Genomic DNA, 17,601 nt, shown 5'->3' with positions numbered 1-17,601 from the left:
TAATAGGTTTACATTACCGCCGTCCACATGGCTCAGTCATATGGCGAGTTATGTAGAAGAACGCACGGTTCAGCGGGTTAGCATCCTTTGTCATATGGTGATCTGAGCTCGGTGAGTCGTGCCTATAGACATGAACGCTCCCCCTGCTGTGGCAGAGGAAGGCCTGTACGGCTGTGGGGGTTCGAGGAGGAACATGTATTATGGCGTGTGGTATCCTGCTCTGCATGAGTTTATTACTGTTACGTGCATTTTAGGACATAAACATTTGTGTGTATGCGTGATTGCATGAATAGACAGAATTGAAGTGAACACCTAAACTGCTTATATGCATATATACTGTATGAGAAAAGGGAACATACCACTGTACAGTAAGTCTCCTTACAGCACAAATAAACTAAGATGAGTCAGAGATATTTATGGTCATCCCCAAAGGCCTCTTTCCTCTCTCTCCTTCTCTTCCTGTGTCTCTCCCTCGTTCTATTTCTGCTCGCAGTTTAACGTGCTGATGATTGAATAAATTGCTGGTTAATTGAGAGGGAACGGTTATCATTTGCTATTATATTTAACATGCTTTCACGAACCAGGAAGTGGCAATTTGCATAAATTTACTGCGCTTTGGAAAGCCAAAACTGTTCTGACAGCGTATTATATGCTGCTTTCTGTATCTCTACAATTATTACTTAATTACTGCTGTAGACCACACAGGAGAAAATATTATATTATATTTTTATTCTAAATTCATGTAGAAAATGTGATCACATCATGTAGGGCTGCACAATTAATCAAAGTTTTATGGAAATTGCAATGTGGCCTACTGCAATTTTCAAATCACAGGAAGCGGAAAGGCAAAATGTGTGTCAAAATACTATTTTAGCTGCAGTGCTGCAGAGATGTGCTGTAATATGTTTTTCAGTGAAATTTAGAAAAATGATCATTCCCTTTAATATCGCAAATCATATCGCAATTACAATATTAGTCAAAATAAATAATTTTTTTGCAAAATCATTCAGCCCTAATATCATGGTACTTCTTTGATCGATCTTAAATTGGCAGGCATATAAAAAGACAAGCTGAATAATTTCTGTTTAATTGTACTTTTTAACCACCTAACCAAAGCCTCATTTACACCAACAGATTACTGCAGCAGCCGTTTTGGTCCTTTTGTTCCGTCAATGCCTCTAAAATTGTTCCCTCGTCTCTCCGTCACTCCCCTTCCGTCCTCCTCGTATCAATCTTTCTGTTCTCGCTGCTCCCGGCGGCCTGAGCATGCTCCGTCATAGAGGCAGCAGCCACAAGCTTAACTCAACCTTTTACTTCACTAACAAAGAGGCCCATGTCTCCTATTCTGGGCTAAGTGCTTCTCACAATCTGCAGTAAACTGTTGGGAAAACGAGCCCCAAGGCCCACAGTGCTCTCACATTTACGGTGTCTGCAGAGAACACAGAGCAAAGGATTAAGGACTCCCTCAGGCGGAAGACGTTACTATGTATATAATAATATAGATGTGTGTGAGTATTGTGTATTATAAGAGCCGTCGGGCATCCCGTGTGAAAAGTTAAATGTTGTATTGACGGACAGATGTCATAAATAGCAGCCTGTGTGCCGAGTTTACGTTGACCTGCCTCATGCATAAAGGATGAAGAGGCCCTCCCTCTCTCTGGTTTCATATCTCCAGGGAGGTCCCAGGACTGTCCTAAATCAGCTGAGTCACCCCGTGGTGCGTCCACCTCCAACGTCGCACACATCGCACTGCACTAACATGCACACACCACCTTTTATCCAGCAACGTGCGCGCCTGTTGTTAGCTTCACTCCCAATCGACCTCAACCTGATGGCTGGATGTTCCCGTGTTCCCTCTCTGTCTTTGAAACAACCGCAGAAAGGCGCAGTGAGAGTTACATCACTGTTTCTAGTCTCCACGTACCCTCTAAAAACAGTCTTTTTATTCAAAGTGTGTTTGTCCCTTTTTTAACTTCTCTCAGATGCATTCATACAGCGGTGGGCGAGAGAATCTGACCGGCTGTTCAGCTCAGTGAATCAGTGTTTTCACCCATTTAGTGCCGTTTTGTCCTCATTTGTGCTTTTTCCTTTTTTTTCTTTCTCAAAGGCACAATGCTGAGTTGCAAAAAAAAACTGGCAACTGACACAACGCCTGCGCAAAACCGAGCAAACTTTTTACCTTCATATTACATATTATCAATTAATCTTCCAAGCTAATAACAAGAAGTTTTATTTTGATATTTTTGGAAAACGAGTACGGACTACTGACTAGTTATTTTCTGTCGTGCAGGCACAGAAGGTGCATGCATGTCGGTGGTCAGCTGTCCGTCCACTTTATTCTTTGTAGTGTGTTCAATAGCAAAAAACGTTCAATCAGTCTTTTTAAGTTCTTGCACTTCGAGGTCGGTTTGGTGAGTAAAGCCATAGCTTCTGGTCTTTTCAGTCTTAATTTGAGGTGATACTAAATAAAAACACTGATGGTCCTACTGTTCTCTCCTAGATGGAAATGTTCCTGTGCACCTCCAGGTTTCTCAGGTTGTCGTGGTTCTCACAGTGTTCTGTGAATATGTGCTGAGACAAGTGTTAGAAAGTGTGAGAACCAAATCAGATCAGAATGAGGTCAAGACAGGGGGAGATTTGGCTGCTCTGGTTAAACAATGTTGTTTTTACTTTTTGAATTTCATATTCAATTTCATATTTAACTTTCAAATGTTAAATATGACGCTGGTGAACTAGATTGTATACAGTCGCCCCCCTATTGTTAGACTCAACAAGCTTGACCAAGCTCATCCAATATAAAATACCCAATGTGTTGATGCCATCTCTGTGACTGTGTAACTACATGTACCTCTTTATTTTGGTTTGACATCATTCCAATGTATTTATAAAAGTACAACATATATTTTGTCACAGATAGAACAGATAGGTATGATTTAGGTCACGCAACGTCACCTTGGCCGGCTGTAGCTCAGTGGTTAGAGCGGGTCGTCCTTTAAGGTTGGAGGAAAAGAATACAAAGTTAATTGATATGCGTTATTTCCATGTCTGCTGGTAAATAGATAATAATTAGCAAATAACTTATTTGAAATTTCTTAAAAAACTCCCTGAATCATTTCATTAGCTACCAGGTTACATTTGTGTCGACAATAAGTCACACAATGGTGAGATTTTATGTCTGATCTGAAGTGTCTTCTATTAGTTTTGCAGCCGCTTCTCAAGCCTAAGAGCCCTATTTTAACGACTATATGCTATTTTAGCATATAATTACTAAATAATATTTATAATAAAGTAATTTTCGATCATTTTTGAGGTAAATATTGGGGTAATTTGGCAGTATTTCCAAAGAAATTTCAAATAGGTTACTTGTTAATTACCACCTAATTACCATGAAATTTGCGGACCTGCAAAATGAAGTATTAACTATTTGTCATACTGTTTTTATTTTATTATCTCAGACTGATAGACTTGTATGTATTGTGTTTTTGTATGTAGTCTACTTGCCCAGGGACAACAGATGCAAATTAGCTTTGGTAACTCTGGTGCAATTAGTTTTAATTGTGTGCTGTCCCTGAAAAAATAAAAAATAAAATAAAAATATTGGGTCCATGTACATTTTGGACCATTATCTATAGCATTACCCAATTATGTCCACAAAACGTTGCTATGGCCTTACTCCATTGAGCACATTCATCGTAATGTTCCCATTAGATTCTGATATTCGTGCTTCAGTGTTTGTGCCTGTGTGCGTTGTCCTCCCAACACACTGTATTAATGCCATGCTCATGCTTTTTCATGATAATCCATCATATCTAGATAAGAAAAATCGATTGTTCTCTTTTTTTCTGTGTCTGCAGGAAACAGTTGAGTATGCCTTCCTCATCATTTTCACGATTGAGACCTTTCTGAAGATTATCGCTTATGGTTTGGTGATGCACCAGAATGCGTACGTGAGAAACGGTTGGAACATGCTGGATTTCGTCATTGTCGTCATAGGGTAAGTCATCAAGTTCAGTTATTTCAATTGACTTACTGTATTACAGTGTGTTGAATACTCGATTCTGATTGATCAATCATGGTGTTCTGCGGTCTGTAATTTCTCTATAACAGACTGTTGCTATGACAGCAGTTCAGATGTTGGACTCTGGCGGACCGTTTTTGTGTGAAAATAATGGTTTCTTCAATAAGTAGCCGTGTAATAATTGGGATAATGTACAGCTAGTGGGACATTGTTGTGAAAGAATCCCCTTCAGGGCGATGCACAACAATGACCGGCTCGCTGTACATTTTCCCTTACTTACTCTACTTAAACACAGTGTATAATGTATTTGATTAAACCTATTATCTGCTTTAGTGGGCATCATGCCAGCTCATCCAAACAACGTGTCCTTTTGCAGAACAGATCATGAGGTTTTGTTATTTCAGTTTGGGGGTTGGATTTGCACTTTTATCTCAAGGTTATTTTTTTATTTTATTTATTTAAAATGCATTTAACCAGGGAAAATTTAGATTAAAAATCTGCAAGCATTGCACAGTTGCCTGAAAAGCAGCCAGCCTGACTGTGAATCCAGACAAAACCCCTTGCTCTGGCCCAGGCCACGTTGCACTTATGTAGCAATCTCAGGACCCATCAGCTTCCGGTCTGACGACCGATAAGCCTCTGGGGGTCGGGGCTATATTTCTGGAGTTCTGGTGTAGACAACGGACATCCGTGCCAAGACTTCCTTTTCTGTGCACTGCTCATTGTTTACAGTCTGAATACCAACTTGAGATGTGAGACTGGAGTTGGAGTTGAGAGACGACGTGTACGACCAGATTGTTTCACAAGTAGCCAGTTTACAAGCTAATTTTAAACCAATAAAAAGCTAAATCATCATCAGATGATAGCCTGTTGAGACTGCGTTTCGGTCAATGTGTTCTGCCTCTTTTGTTGACCAATCAGAGCAATTTAGTTAAAATGAAATCCCGATATGAGGTGCATTAAAGAGGAAGAGCTTCACTGACCACTGATGGCGTCTTATAGCAACTAACAGCAGTAAAATGAAGCGTTTTAGATACCTCAAGATTAAAAGCCAAAAAATTCAAATTGTTTGGTCACTGATTTAGAGAGTAGCACCTTTCAGCACGTTTGCACGAAAAGGCGTATGAATGACACAATAATTCGCAAAGGCATTTAGCGTGTAATAAGAACGCCTTTCTTGCTTTTGGCGTGTCATTTGTATGCCATGTAGTCTGTACTGACTGTAAAGTAAATGCATCCGCGTATATGTTACACTCAAAGTTAGTGACGTTGAATAAAAAGGGAGAAAGACTGCTTATGGATGCTGCGTGTCCCTGAAAGCGAAATCGGCAAGGAAATCGAGACAAAGTTCGAAGCCGGTGATGAATTCATGGTCACCGTGATTTCTGCCATGGGGGAGGAATGTGCTGTCGCTACCAAGGTCCTGGCCAGCAAATAGGGAGACGGACTTTGCTGCCCAAGCAACAAGCACCACCCACAACCAGTCTCTTGCATTCTCATTGGTTCTGTCACCAAAGCGTCGGCCTTCACAGACAACCTCAATCATTCTGTTGTGATTTCTCTCACCATTGATCTCTTTTTAGTTTTTTTTTTTTTTTTTTTAAATGAAGGTAGAGGCGTCCAACAGACACATGCTTTCAACCAGGAGACCGGTGTTTTGTTTTGTTTTTGGGACGTTGGTCACATTTTTGAGTGACGTTTGTGATTTGTTTTCCTTACTTCTGTTACATTGTTTCCCTACGTATTTTACTTAGTTTACGTACTTATTTTAAGCCCAACCATGATGTTTTTCTTAAACCTAAGAGAGTGGTTTTGTTGCCTAAACCTCACTGCGAACGTTACCGTAGTTTTGTTGCATGGCGTATGGATGACACGCGAAAAGCCTAAAATGCGTCCTCGTGACAACGGAATGTCAATGTAATATCGTGCTATTTATACGCCTTCCCGTGAGACCGTGTTGCACCTTTACATGAAACCTGCTTTTTATAAAAATAGCAATACCACCTCCCCTATTACAACATTATAACCATCAACACTAATATCCTTGTCAATTACAGATTTACTTAACCACGACTCATAACAATTACATGATTCTTATCCAGTTTAGTAATAAAACTGCGTACATTAAAATGGATGAAACCTAAACCAGCCGTTGATTTAAAATCAGCAGGAATATTAAAACTTGAAGCTTCCTTAGTATTACAAATTGTGATATCAGCTGGGCCAGGGCTATAGGCACATTACCGAAAATAATAGAAAAATCAAGAATCTCTGCTTTGTCACATTGCAAAGCGCCTCCTGTCTTGAATGTATCATGTTAACAAAATAAACGAGTGAATCGTCCGAACATACAAAACGACTTTTCAGCACAGAAAGGCAAAGAAGACGGACCAACGTCTCAGAATTAGAAGAGTCTGCGTAACAGCTTGACGGTTGCAGTTTACAGCGTTTCTGAGAGAGGCAGTCCGTGTTAAAGTTAAAGTTCCTTAAGCCTCTGCTCTGAGCAGCCAAGTGCTAATAGAGACCCTCATACACCCACAGTATATGACCCAGAAAAGACAGAGAGAATAAATCAGAGCTTTACCACCACTGGTGTGAGTCACCATCTCTCCATACTTCATCTCTTCTCCAACACTCCCTCCCATTTTTCCCTCTCCTCTCGCTGACTGTCTTTCGCTCACATCCTGCTCTGCTTTGTCTCTGCAGCTATTTCTTATACTTCCCCCTTCCATTTTGATCTCGTACGTCACGCTTTACACTTCCCCACCTCACTCTGCCCTCATTCCTATCTCCTCTGGTTATCTTCATCCTTATCGCAGCGTCTTTTTTCCTCCTCTATCTCCCTTCCTTTCTCTCTCCTTTTATACACACAGTCCAGTGGGTAGCTGGGTCAGATCTCTGTCTGTATGCAGCATGCAGGCTTGCTCTGCCATGCAGTGAAAGACGGCTGCTCCTGCTACGAAGAGTGACGGTTGCTGCTAAATCATTGAAACGACACACTGAAAAATACTGCCAGTATCAAAATATAGCTGTGTCAATATGGCTCTGAAACCGCTGCATAAATTCATGTGGAAAAGTCAAAGTTCAGCACATTTCACAACAGGCTTCAATATGTTTACGAGTCTTTGTATTTATAGATTATAGTAGGTCACGTTACGGTTCAATAAAGGCTGTAGGCGCTCGAAGACTCAGCTGTGCTTTATGAAGGGCTTGAATGTAGTTTTTCGTTCAGTAATGCTCTACATAGAGAAAAGTGTTCAAATGCAAGAAAAAATATCAAAGGTGTATAATGTTATAGTAAAAAGTCTCTTTTCTTGACTTATCTGAAAAGATTTATTTAAAAGATGATTGTATTAAAAGGATGTGGGTGCCAGAAATGTAAATTAGCTTTGCAACAAAGAAAAAGGTAACAGTCAGGTCATGTAAAAGAACATTTTGTGAATTCATCAGGGGAAAAAAGGAACATTTTTAGGTACTGTGGTTTGAAGTGGAGGTGAGTAACTATGAGATAGGAAGATGTTTTTTACTTAAAAGGATCATGCCAGTTTAAAACTCTTAAACTACAAATAATGTATTCATAAAGCTGTATTAATCAATATTTTATATTAACAATGGATTAAATAACTATGTGTAATGTGGAGGGGTAAATTAATTGTGGAAAAACCCATATAGAAGAATTATAGTAATCTGCAATTCCTCTCAGCTTTTAGTTAGCAGCTAGCTGGTGAACATACGGATTTAGCAGCTAAAGAGACCGAAACATAAAGACAGTGAATATTGGCTTTACATGACTCCTAATGAATTCTAATGCTGCATTGTTGCTGCATTCAGTGAACCCATTGAACCAACGCAAACTGCACCTTTGTATTTAACTTGTCTCCATGACTTCATCCATATTTTTCTCTTTTTTTTCTCAGTACAAAGTAGAGCAAAAACTAACATCGTTAATTCTTTCTGCTCGTCGTCCGCTTTGTTTGTTGACACTGAAGTCACGTTTTATAGCGAGAGATTTTGCGAGATTTCCGTTTTTTGAGTCGGGACTCTTGCGGTTCATGAATGAATCTGTTAGTGTGTGGTGTGCTGTTTTGGCCAAATCTTTGCTCTCCACATATTATAGGAACACAACTGTTAAATTAAACATAACATGTCGTTATGGGTGGAGTCTCTCACATTTTCAACAACTGTTAAGATATGACACATTTTTTAGTGTAAATGATTGTAAAGTAATTTGCAGTTTTAAAAAAAAAACACTTATATGACTCCTTAAACAGCGAGGAGACACATTGTAAAGAAACCTGTTGTGTCATTTTTATGAAAGCGGTTCTCCTCAGGTAAACGCAGTAAAAAGGTGTCGATATGTTTTGTTTTGAACATGACTGGATGAGTAATGAAGCCCCAGTGGCAGGCGGTCAGTCTCTCAGCTGTGACTCAGTATAACATAAGTCTGAGCAGACTGTGCTGCTTATAGGCCCTCGGAGCTCCTTCCTATCGGCAGCTCCATTCACTGTTTTTAGTCCGCAGCGTTGATGTGATGTGTCGAGATGATTTCTCCTCTTGGCGAGGTGGGGAATGTCTAACTGACTGTAATGAAGTGTCCTCTTTCATGGTGAGAGATTCGTTCACTGATGATTTCCCTTTGTGACCGCAGTAGGAAACATTTATCTGCTGTTTGTGTACTTTTAACTGACAGGCATTATAACTCACAGGCTTTATATTGAAAGGAAATAACTGACAATTGTTTTGTCAGGTCTTAAAAATACTATGAATATGTGGAAGCTACCAGTACAGTGTTTACTAACCAGTTTTTATACCATTTAATAACATTAGCGGTGCATTGTATTCAATATAGTACTCTTGTTAATCCGACTGTATCCTGGTGATATCAGTATGGTTTGTGGGTGGCTGTAAAGTAAACTGATGACACATAGTTTCACAGTTAAATGATACTTTGAGGGATCAACAACAGTAAAATAAAAACGCTCTCAGCCAGGAATAAGTTTTGTGACAGAACTTGTATCCAGTCAATTGAATTATTAAAAAGGTTATTGAATCGGGACATTGCTGTTAATGTTAAATGGATGTGTTGTAACCACTTGGCCACCAAGTCCCAGAAGGACATTATTGATGTGTGAGAAGATGGCATCTGCAAAAATGAAAAATAAATGAATAAATAAATAAATTACTCGATAAATAAATAAATATGTCATTAAATGTAGCAAAAATAATATTAAAAATAAACTTAGCCATTGATTAATTGATAAAATTAAAAAAATGGTTTTAATTTGCTTCTTTATTTATTTATCTTTGTTAATTAATTCCCTTATTTATTTACTCTTCTGTTTAATAATCCCTTTTATTTATTTAGTTATTTATTTTTATTTATTTTTAAATTGATTGTTTTATTTTTGCATGTATTTTTAATTTATTTATTTTTGCATTTATTTATTATTTATTTCATATGTATTTATGATTATTTATTTCTGTATTATTTTCTTTATACATTTCTCTACATTTTTCCTTTTACATTTTTTTATGCATTTCTGCCTCATTATGCAAATGAGGGGGCTGGTGCCCTTGCAAAATAAATAGCGGTGATAGTGGAAGGGGAGGAGAATGCTGCGCAAGATACGCGATAATGTTTATTTATTACTGCAACAAACGATTTTTTTCATTATTGATTAACCTGTCGATTATTTTCTTTGACTTGATTAGTCGTTCTTTCTAAAAAAAAAAAAAAAAAATGCCTTATATAATTTTCCAGAGCCAAAGGTGACTGACAATTGTTTTTTTGGCATCTCTTTTCTTTAAAATGGACTAAAACAATTAATCAAAATAAAATAGTTACCGATTCATTTTCTGTCAATCGACAGATCGTTGCAGCGCTACAAACATAACATACGGATTCTCTGGAACATACAATATAGCAGCTCAGATGCAAACATGTTGTTGTGTGTTATACAGTATGTTTTCTAATAATGTGAGGTTCTTCTGTCTTTGTTTTCTGACAGACTCTTCAGTGTTGTCTTGGAGCTTTTGACCAAAGAAGAGAAGGTAGAGGTTGAAGGAGATCTCCATCCGTCGATGCACGGACACGGAGGTAAACCAGGTGGTTTCGATGTTAAAGCCCTACGAGCCTTCCGTGTGCTGCGACCCCTGCGGCTAGTCTCAGGAGTACCCAGTAAGTACTCAGCTCCACGTACCAGCACACAGGCAACCCATGTCAACCAAGTACAAGATAAGATATAAGATTATCCACATATTTTATGTATATATAGCATAATGATCTTACTATTCCCAGTAAATTGTAGGTTGGAGGGTTACACATGACGAGTCCAGATGGTCTATGTATCATCCCTGAGGATGAAACATCTATTCAACATCTACATCAGCGCCCTAGAGACATGAGCTCTGTGATAAAAACACTTCTGACACATTTATGAACTATATGTGGTTCTAGATGTACTGAAATATATAGACTACTGAAACTGGTATCAAATTTGTAAAAAGAAAAAATGCTTACTTGTGGGGAAAACATACAGTAGGTTACAGAATAGTCATCTTACACTGCGCACATCTGTTGTTGATGAATAAAATAATACATTTTAATTATATTATTTAATACATATTATTATATATTATATTATATAATTAATTAATTATAAATAAATGTATATATTTATGCGTCAGCGGCAGTGATAGCCAAGGCTGGAGGCATTTTGTTTTCGGGTCTGTACGTCCGTCTGGTCCACTATCATGAACGGGATATCTCAGGAACATCTGGAGGGAATTTCTTCAAATTTGGCACAAATGTCCACTTGAACTCAAAAATAGACTGATTCGATTTTGGTGGTTAAAGGTCACTGTGACCTCACAAAACAGGTTATTCACACAAATGTCTAATTGGATAAAATGATGAAGTGATGACATTTTGGCTAGACATGGATGTAAATTGCAAGTTGACTGGTTGGTGGAGGCATACAACTGTGAGGTGGTAATTCTAGTTTTATGTCGTAATGTGAACCATCATGAACAACATGAACCATTTTTGCAAAATAAGGACGGGGATGGAGACTGGTAGCAACTGACGTTTGTAGCTGTATTTTCTTACCGTGCATTCAAAGTACAGCCGAGCTTCATGTAATGTGTGTATTTTTCTCCTTGCTTAGGTTTACAGGTGGTGTTGAACTCCATCATTAAAGCCATGGTACCTCTCCTTCACATCGCCCTCCTGGTCTTGTTCGTCATCATCATCTATGCTATTATCGGCCTGGAGCTCTTCATCGGTAAAATGCACGCGACCTGCTTTTTTCCTGGCTCAGGGATGACCCCAGGTACGGATTCTATCATATCCAGTAAACGTTCAGGTCTACACATCTTGTATTTATAATACAGTAACAAGCAGTAATAGTAGCATGACCTTAAAACTACTGTACACTGACTTTCAACAAACATCAACATGCATTTCTCTATTCTGAAGGTGAAACCTAATATTGAATCTGACAGCATGTAGGCCTAGGTTAACAGGTGTACAAAGGATATTTTATACAATCCATCAAGTCAGGTTGACATAATAGCTTATGTGCGTTGCATATTGCACAAACTGAAGCATAGGAAGTCTCAGGCACCAATTTTTATAATTTTATCTAAATCACTTTGTCTCAAATGGGGAATAAAACCTGATTAGAGTATTTCTAGTTCAACACCGTGACAAAAACGACACACTCCTTCAGTTTTAGATACAGTATAGACAGAAATACATGCAGCCTGACACTGCAATATTTTATTTACAATGTCTCGTGTGGGTGGTGAAATTTTACAAACGGATACGTCAGGGGTCCCAAACTTCAATAACCTGGTGTCCACAGGCCAGCTTGTTCTCTCCTAGGGGGGCTGCTGAAACACACTGTTTGTTTTCCCTCCCTCTCTTGTACATGGCGCTGCTCTGCATGTTAATTAGAGTAATGCAAAGTTTTCTTGGAGAACAGCAGCTTTCTCCTTGCAGATGGGAAGGGAAGCAGTCGCGTTACACGACATGGAGAAAAAAAAATCCACCTCTCTTGAAACTATTTGTCCTTGTGTTCAACTTTTCTTTAAGGTTTAGAAAGTGTGTTGATTTAGAAGGTGCTGTTGGTTGTTAAGTGTTAATTCTGCAGTAAAAGAAACAGTGTGCACCATTTCGGGGGGTCTATTAGCAGATGTTTTCACTTGTGTTTAATCACCTGAAACTAAGAATAGTTGTGTTTTTCTTAGCTTAGAATGAACTACATATATCTACATAGGGAGCGGGTCCTCTCCACGGAGTCCGACATGTTGCTCCACCATGTGTAACCATCTCACCATAGGCTCGTGATATGAAGAACACTTTACACAGTACTCAATATAGTGTTAAGCCCCTTTAAACTCCAGTACATGGCAAGATGAGAGACATCTCATTGTAAAATAAACCAGTCTAGGGTAAACTAAGACTCTCACTATGACACTCACTCTAACAATATAATCGGAAAATATGAAGTAACTCCTTCAGTCACACAGCTTATAATGAGAAATAACACCACATACACAGTATCTCAGCTTCCACCTTGTATTAACTGAATGCAGGTATTCTTGCACATATAAAACACAGGACCACACAATATGAAAAATAAAATAGAAACAAAACAGAAAGACCCGGGGAATTTGAGTCTTTAGTCTGTGTTAACCTGAGTGCACTCTTTGTTTTAGTTTGTTCTTTAAGCAAGCTTGTCAATATATACAGTGCACTTTAACAGAATAAGAGTTCTTATGCATCTTATCAATATCTGGCAGTAACCCACATATTTGTAATGACAGAGGAATGCAAAATAACTGATGTAAATCAGGTTATTACAATGTTTCTACAGTAACACAGAAGGGATAAACCAAACACTGGCTTTAGAGAGAGCCTTTCACGTTTTTACGTTACCTGAAGGCCACCGTAGTTCTCCGACACACTTGTGAAACCGCGGTAACGTGAGCCACACAGTGCAAAACCGTGGTACCGCCAGCCACCGTCTGACTTCCGTTGCTCCTAAAGTAGTGTTATTATGGTGAGGATGGCCTCAGAGCGAGGCGAACGGCGTTACCACGGTTTTGCACTCGGCGGCTCACGCTACCACCGTCTTGGAAAAGGGAGGAGTGAGCGGAGGGGTACTCCACTGGCAATCTGCAACCAAACCACTAGATGCCTCCAATTATTTCCAATTGATTTCTCCAAATAGGAAAAAGTAAAGAAATGTATTTGTAGGCCAGATACAACAATAAATTGTAAACATCGCGAAGGCCTGATGAAATTGTCTGAGGGGCTGTAGTTTGAGACCCCTGTTTGACATAATTGAGTTACAAACACTGTTTTGTTCCTCTCTTTGTTTAGATTCGATAGCAGAAGAGGAACCAGCTCCATGTGCGATCTCAGGGCACGGGCGCCAATGCCCCATCAACGGCAGCGAGTGTAGGGAAGGCTGGCGAGGTCCAAACGGTGGCATCACCAATTTTGACAACTTCCTGTTTGCCATGCTGACGGTGTTTCAGTGCATCACCATGGAGGGCTGGACGGACGTGCTGTACTGGGTGAGTCTCTGCCTTCCCAGTTCAACATCCTGTGACTGTCACACGCCTTCAGCTTACATGTCTGCTCGGATCAGACACGCAACGATAATGTGACTGACACTGTGATGATGAAGCTGCTGATAACTTCCTGAGGCGGCTCTTATCACTCTGATATGATTGATTGACGAAATGATTGAATGCATGCAACAACTCACATAAACAATAACATGCTATCCTTTCTGGTACTTTTAGTATTCCTGCAAGATCTCTATTTTTCTTCATCGACTTTTCTGCTGTTCTTTTCTGACAGTTTCTACCTTTAACAGTCTGTTTCACTCTCTTCTTCCTCCTCTCCTTCGTCTGTGGTGACGCTTGTTCCTCCAGATGAACGATGCTATGGGCTTTGAGCTTCCATGGGTGTACTTTGTCAGTCTTGTGATCTTCGGCTCCTTTTTCGTTCTTAACCTGGTTTTGGGTGTGTTGAGCGGGTAAGCACCTTCCTCTCTTTGCAGAGTTTCTGTCTGTTAACCGGCTACTTTCGGCTCCTGCAGGTCAACGATGCCATCGGATGGGAAACACCTTGGATTTATTTTGTTAGCCTGATCATACTGGGATCCTTTTTCGTGTTAAACCTTGTGTTGGGTGTGCTCAGTGGGTAAGAGGAAACGTGTGCAGTGGTTTGCAGTGTGCAAAGCGTGTGGTTTGTTTTATGCTGCAGAGTCTTGGGATGTAAGATCCTGACAATCTGTATACAAAAATGTCGAGATGTTATTGGCTATTCTGCGTTAGGACCACAAGATAAATGAGTATTCGTTCTCAGGCGTTCTACTCTGACCTCTGTAGGCGTCAAACTATCACGTCCTTTCCGCCGCAACTGCAAAGTGAGCGTTTCCTCCCCCACCCCGTCCTCAAACCCACCCAACCTCCTGAGAGGGAAATTAATCTTATTCCTCGCCCTTCACTCCCTCTGCGCTCCTAAGCTCTCTCAAACCCCAGTTTGCTTCCCCAGCTCTGTGGAGTGGGGGCGGGGTATTACAGTAGAATTAACTCTGGATGGTTGACCAGCCGGCGAAGACAGATTTAAAAAAGCCAACAAGGTTAACAGAATCATCAACTCAGACTCTCTTGTTAGGTCCTGGTGGCTACTTTAGATTGGCATAATTTATTATCAGCATCAACTTTCTAAATGCAGTTTTACAAATGCTGCTTTGCGTGTTTTTGTCTTTTTCAGCATCCCAGCTTGAATACATATTTTTCTCAGTAATGACAATATTCCACCATACTCTGAATATATCTACCATCTCCTGAATCCCTGCACATTGTTTCCACAGTCGTTTTATATAATCTGTGAGTTTTTAGACGCTGTGCGAATGTTTCGTGTCTCTTGAAACCATCTGTCCACCTAAATTGCCTTTTCTGTATGATTAAGATGCTCGCCTGAAGGATACGCTACTGTACTGTCGGGCTCTAAATATAGCGCTGTGTTGTCTTTCAAAAGTGTACATCTCCCTCCAGTGGCTAGGGTTCACTAAAACACACAAGGCATTGAAAGGTTGTGTGTCTATGTGAATATCTTTATGCAGTGTAGTGAAAAATGTCATATTGTTAGAGATTATTTAATATAGAAAGGAAGATTATTTCCATTTGTTTGCTGTGAAAGTAAGTTTCTCTTTATGTGTGTGTGTTTTTGGTCATTTATGATCTCTTGTGTATTTGTATGTGTTTGCCTTTTTTCTGTGTGTGTGTGCTTCTGCAAACCCAGAGAGTTCTCCAAGGAGAGAGAGAAGGCCAAAGCTCGCGGAGACTTCCAGAAGCTGCGTGAGAAGCAGCAGCTGGAGGAGGATCTGAAGGGTTACCTGGACTGGATCACTCAGGCCGAAGACATAGACCCTGACAACGAGGATGAGGCCGATGAGGGGAGCAAGCGCAACCGTAAGCCCCTTACCCCATTACTCCCAGAGTAATGTGGCGCTGAGCCCTTCAATACAGCACCGAGAAAAATATCCAGCAGTGTGTATTATAGTTGGCTTGAAAGGGTTGTTTCCATAGACTGTATATAAAGATGGACGACATGACAGCTCCCCAAAAGTGAAGCCAAAACATCTCAAACGCCCCCTGGTGGCTGGTTGCAGTATAGCTCATAAATCACAAAGTACAACTGGTTGGTTTTAATTAGTTATTTGATGCTATTAAAAGGAGGTGAGACGTCGTGTTTGTCAACCTACGGCCGTGCTCGGATTGGTTCGGGCGGGTGACCTTGATACAGCGGCTCCACCGCCTGATCACTACTGCGCAGACTCTGGCTCCAAATGACGTCAAAATCTAAAGATGGCAGCTCTTGTAAGAGGGATATTTTGGCTTCACTCTTATACAGTGGGAGGAAGTGAAGACGTGTCGTCCATCTTTATATACAGTCTATGGTTGTGTACTATAATTAGAAGTATTTTATATAATCAGGAAATGCAAGAGTGTGTACTCCAGAAAATGTGTCATAGTGGGAGTTTTGTAAAAAAAAAAAAAAAAATGTTTAGCTAAAATATAATTTCTCTCTGGAGGAGAAATATTTATCCCACAATACTGTTTAAAACAAAACAGCTGTGTTTACTTGCACTCCTGCATCCATTTGGGTGGAAAGTGCTCTATTTTTCTTATTGCCCCAGATAACTGGTCAATCATGTTGAGACGTATCTAGCACAGATACAGACAGTATTAATTAGGGGGGGGAAAAGAGCCTACAAACTAAATCATGTGCTCCTCTTTTAGCTCTACATGATCAACTTTTAACAATCATGCAAGAAGAAATCCACCAGAAAGGAGAGTTTCAACTTTCTCCACCAACAGTAGTGTCAATAGCCCGTAATGCAATTCATGCAGATCTTCTGTTGGTCTGATTAAGCTTTTCAAAAGTCAGTCTGGGAATTGTAGAAAATCACAAACAGAAGCAGAAGTTACAGTACAGCAATTGCAAATTTGCACCTTTAACATTTTATTAACACTTGATGATGGAATTTTCCCTTAATGATGCAAAATTATTGACAATATTTGGGCTCGAGTCAGTGAGACTTTCTTGGCGATACACAATGCACACACCTAGATACGTACCTACATAACATAAAGGCATGTGTCGACTGAGAGTTTTTTCTCTAGAGGTGAGAATATAAACAAGGTGTTTGATGCAGAGCGGTACAGACTGTTCTTATCTTCACGCTCGATGTAAGTCACTGATGGAAGTGGAGCATGCTGTGAGTACCACCAGAGTTTATCTAAGAAGGTTAAAAGGAAGAAAAAAAAGATATTACTTGAGCAGTAGAAGAACTGTTAATCCAAATCCTCTTTATATAAGCAGCACGCATGATGCAGAACAGGGAACGTGCGACTGATTCACCTTGTAGTTTGAGTGTAGGATCTCTGTCTACTCCTTACCCTCATTTTGAATGTACTCTGTCCATCTACTGTCGCCTCTCCCGCCTCTCTTTTCCTCTACTTCATGTTTAAAGTTAGATGGTTGAAGCCTTGGAGGTTCTGTGTGACGAGGATTCAGCTCCATACCGTTTTCCTTCAACATCCATCCTGGCTTTTGGTGTCTGTCGACGATACATGAGCCCCTTGCTAACACGTTAACATGCAGATGCTTTAATTTGCGGTGTGACATGTTAGTACAGGGCCTCGTCACCTGCAGGCGCTTCCAGTGACTAACAGCTCTCCGTGTTGTTCTTCTGCCCTCCTCAGTGTCCGCCGCCCCCCGCGGCTCCCGCTGCTCTTGTCATTGTTGGATATTGATATTTTGAATACTGTTGTTGTCCTGTGGTGCCTGTCTGCTCTGACCCATTTTGATAGCAGCCCATTCTCGCCTTCTCGTCTCCCTCCCCACATGTCCTTCTGCTGTGCCGTTGTGTCTGAATGCATGGGCTTGCATGCATTACACATGAAGGGGTGACTCTGGCTGACCTCACTGAGAAGAAGAAAGGAAGGTTTGGGTGGTTCAGCCAGTCGTCCGACACTCATGGTAAATCCTGTGG

General features: G+C 40.2%; 1 protein-coding gene across 15 annotated transcripts in view; it reads left to right on the top strand.

The window, feature by feature from the left end:
* Nucleotides 1–17,601, top strand: part of cacna1da (calcium channel, voltage-dependent, L type, alpha 1D subunit, a) — a 76,688-nt gene that overhangs the window by 23,004 nt on the left and 36,083 nt on the right. For 11 of the 15 annotated variants that reach the window (XM_074635938.1, XM_074635870.1, XM_074635842.1 and 8 more), the window contains exons 4-10: nt 3,855–3,994; nt 10,027–10,196; nt 11,185–11,349; nt 13,407–13,603; nt 13,967–14,070; nt 15,345–15,514; nt 17,514–17,588. In XM_074635938.1, the coding sequence (XP_074492039.1) occupies nt 3,855–3,994; nt 10,027–10,196; nt 11,185–11,349; nt 13,407–13,603; nt 13,967–14,070; nt 15,345–15,514; nt 17,514–17,588 (1,021 nt within the window). The remainder of the gene's footprint in view (nt 1–3,854; nt 3,995–10,026; nt 10,197–11,184; nt 11,350–13,406; nt 13,604–13,966; nt 14,071–15,344; nt 15,515–17,513; nt 17,589–17,601) is intronic. The other 4 variants (XM_074635921.1, XM_074635930.1, XM_074635957.1 and 1 more) reach the window with 1 other exon arrangement.

This window comes from Sebastes fasciatus, chromosome 1 (assembly GCF_043250625.1).
Source record: "Sebastes fasciatus isolate fSebFas1 chromosome 1, fSebFas1.pri, whole genome shotgun sequence".
NCBI lineage: Eukaryota > Metazoa > Chordata > Actinopteri > Perciformes > Sebastidae > Sebastes > Sebastes fasciatus.
Note: the sequence above shows the minus strand (reverse complement) of the source record. Positions and strands in the feature narration are given on the sequence as shown.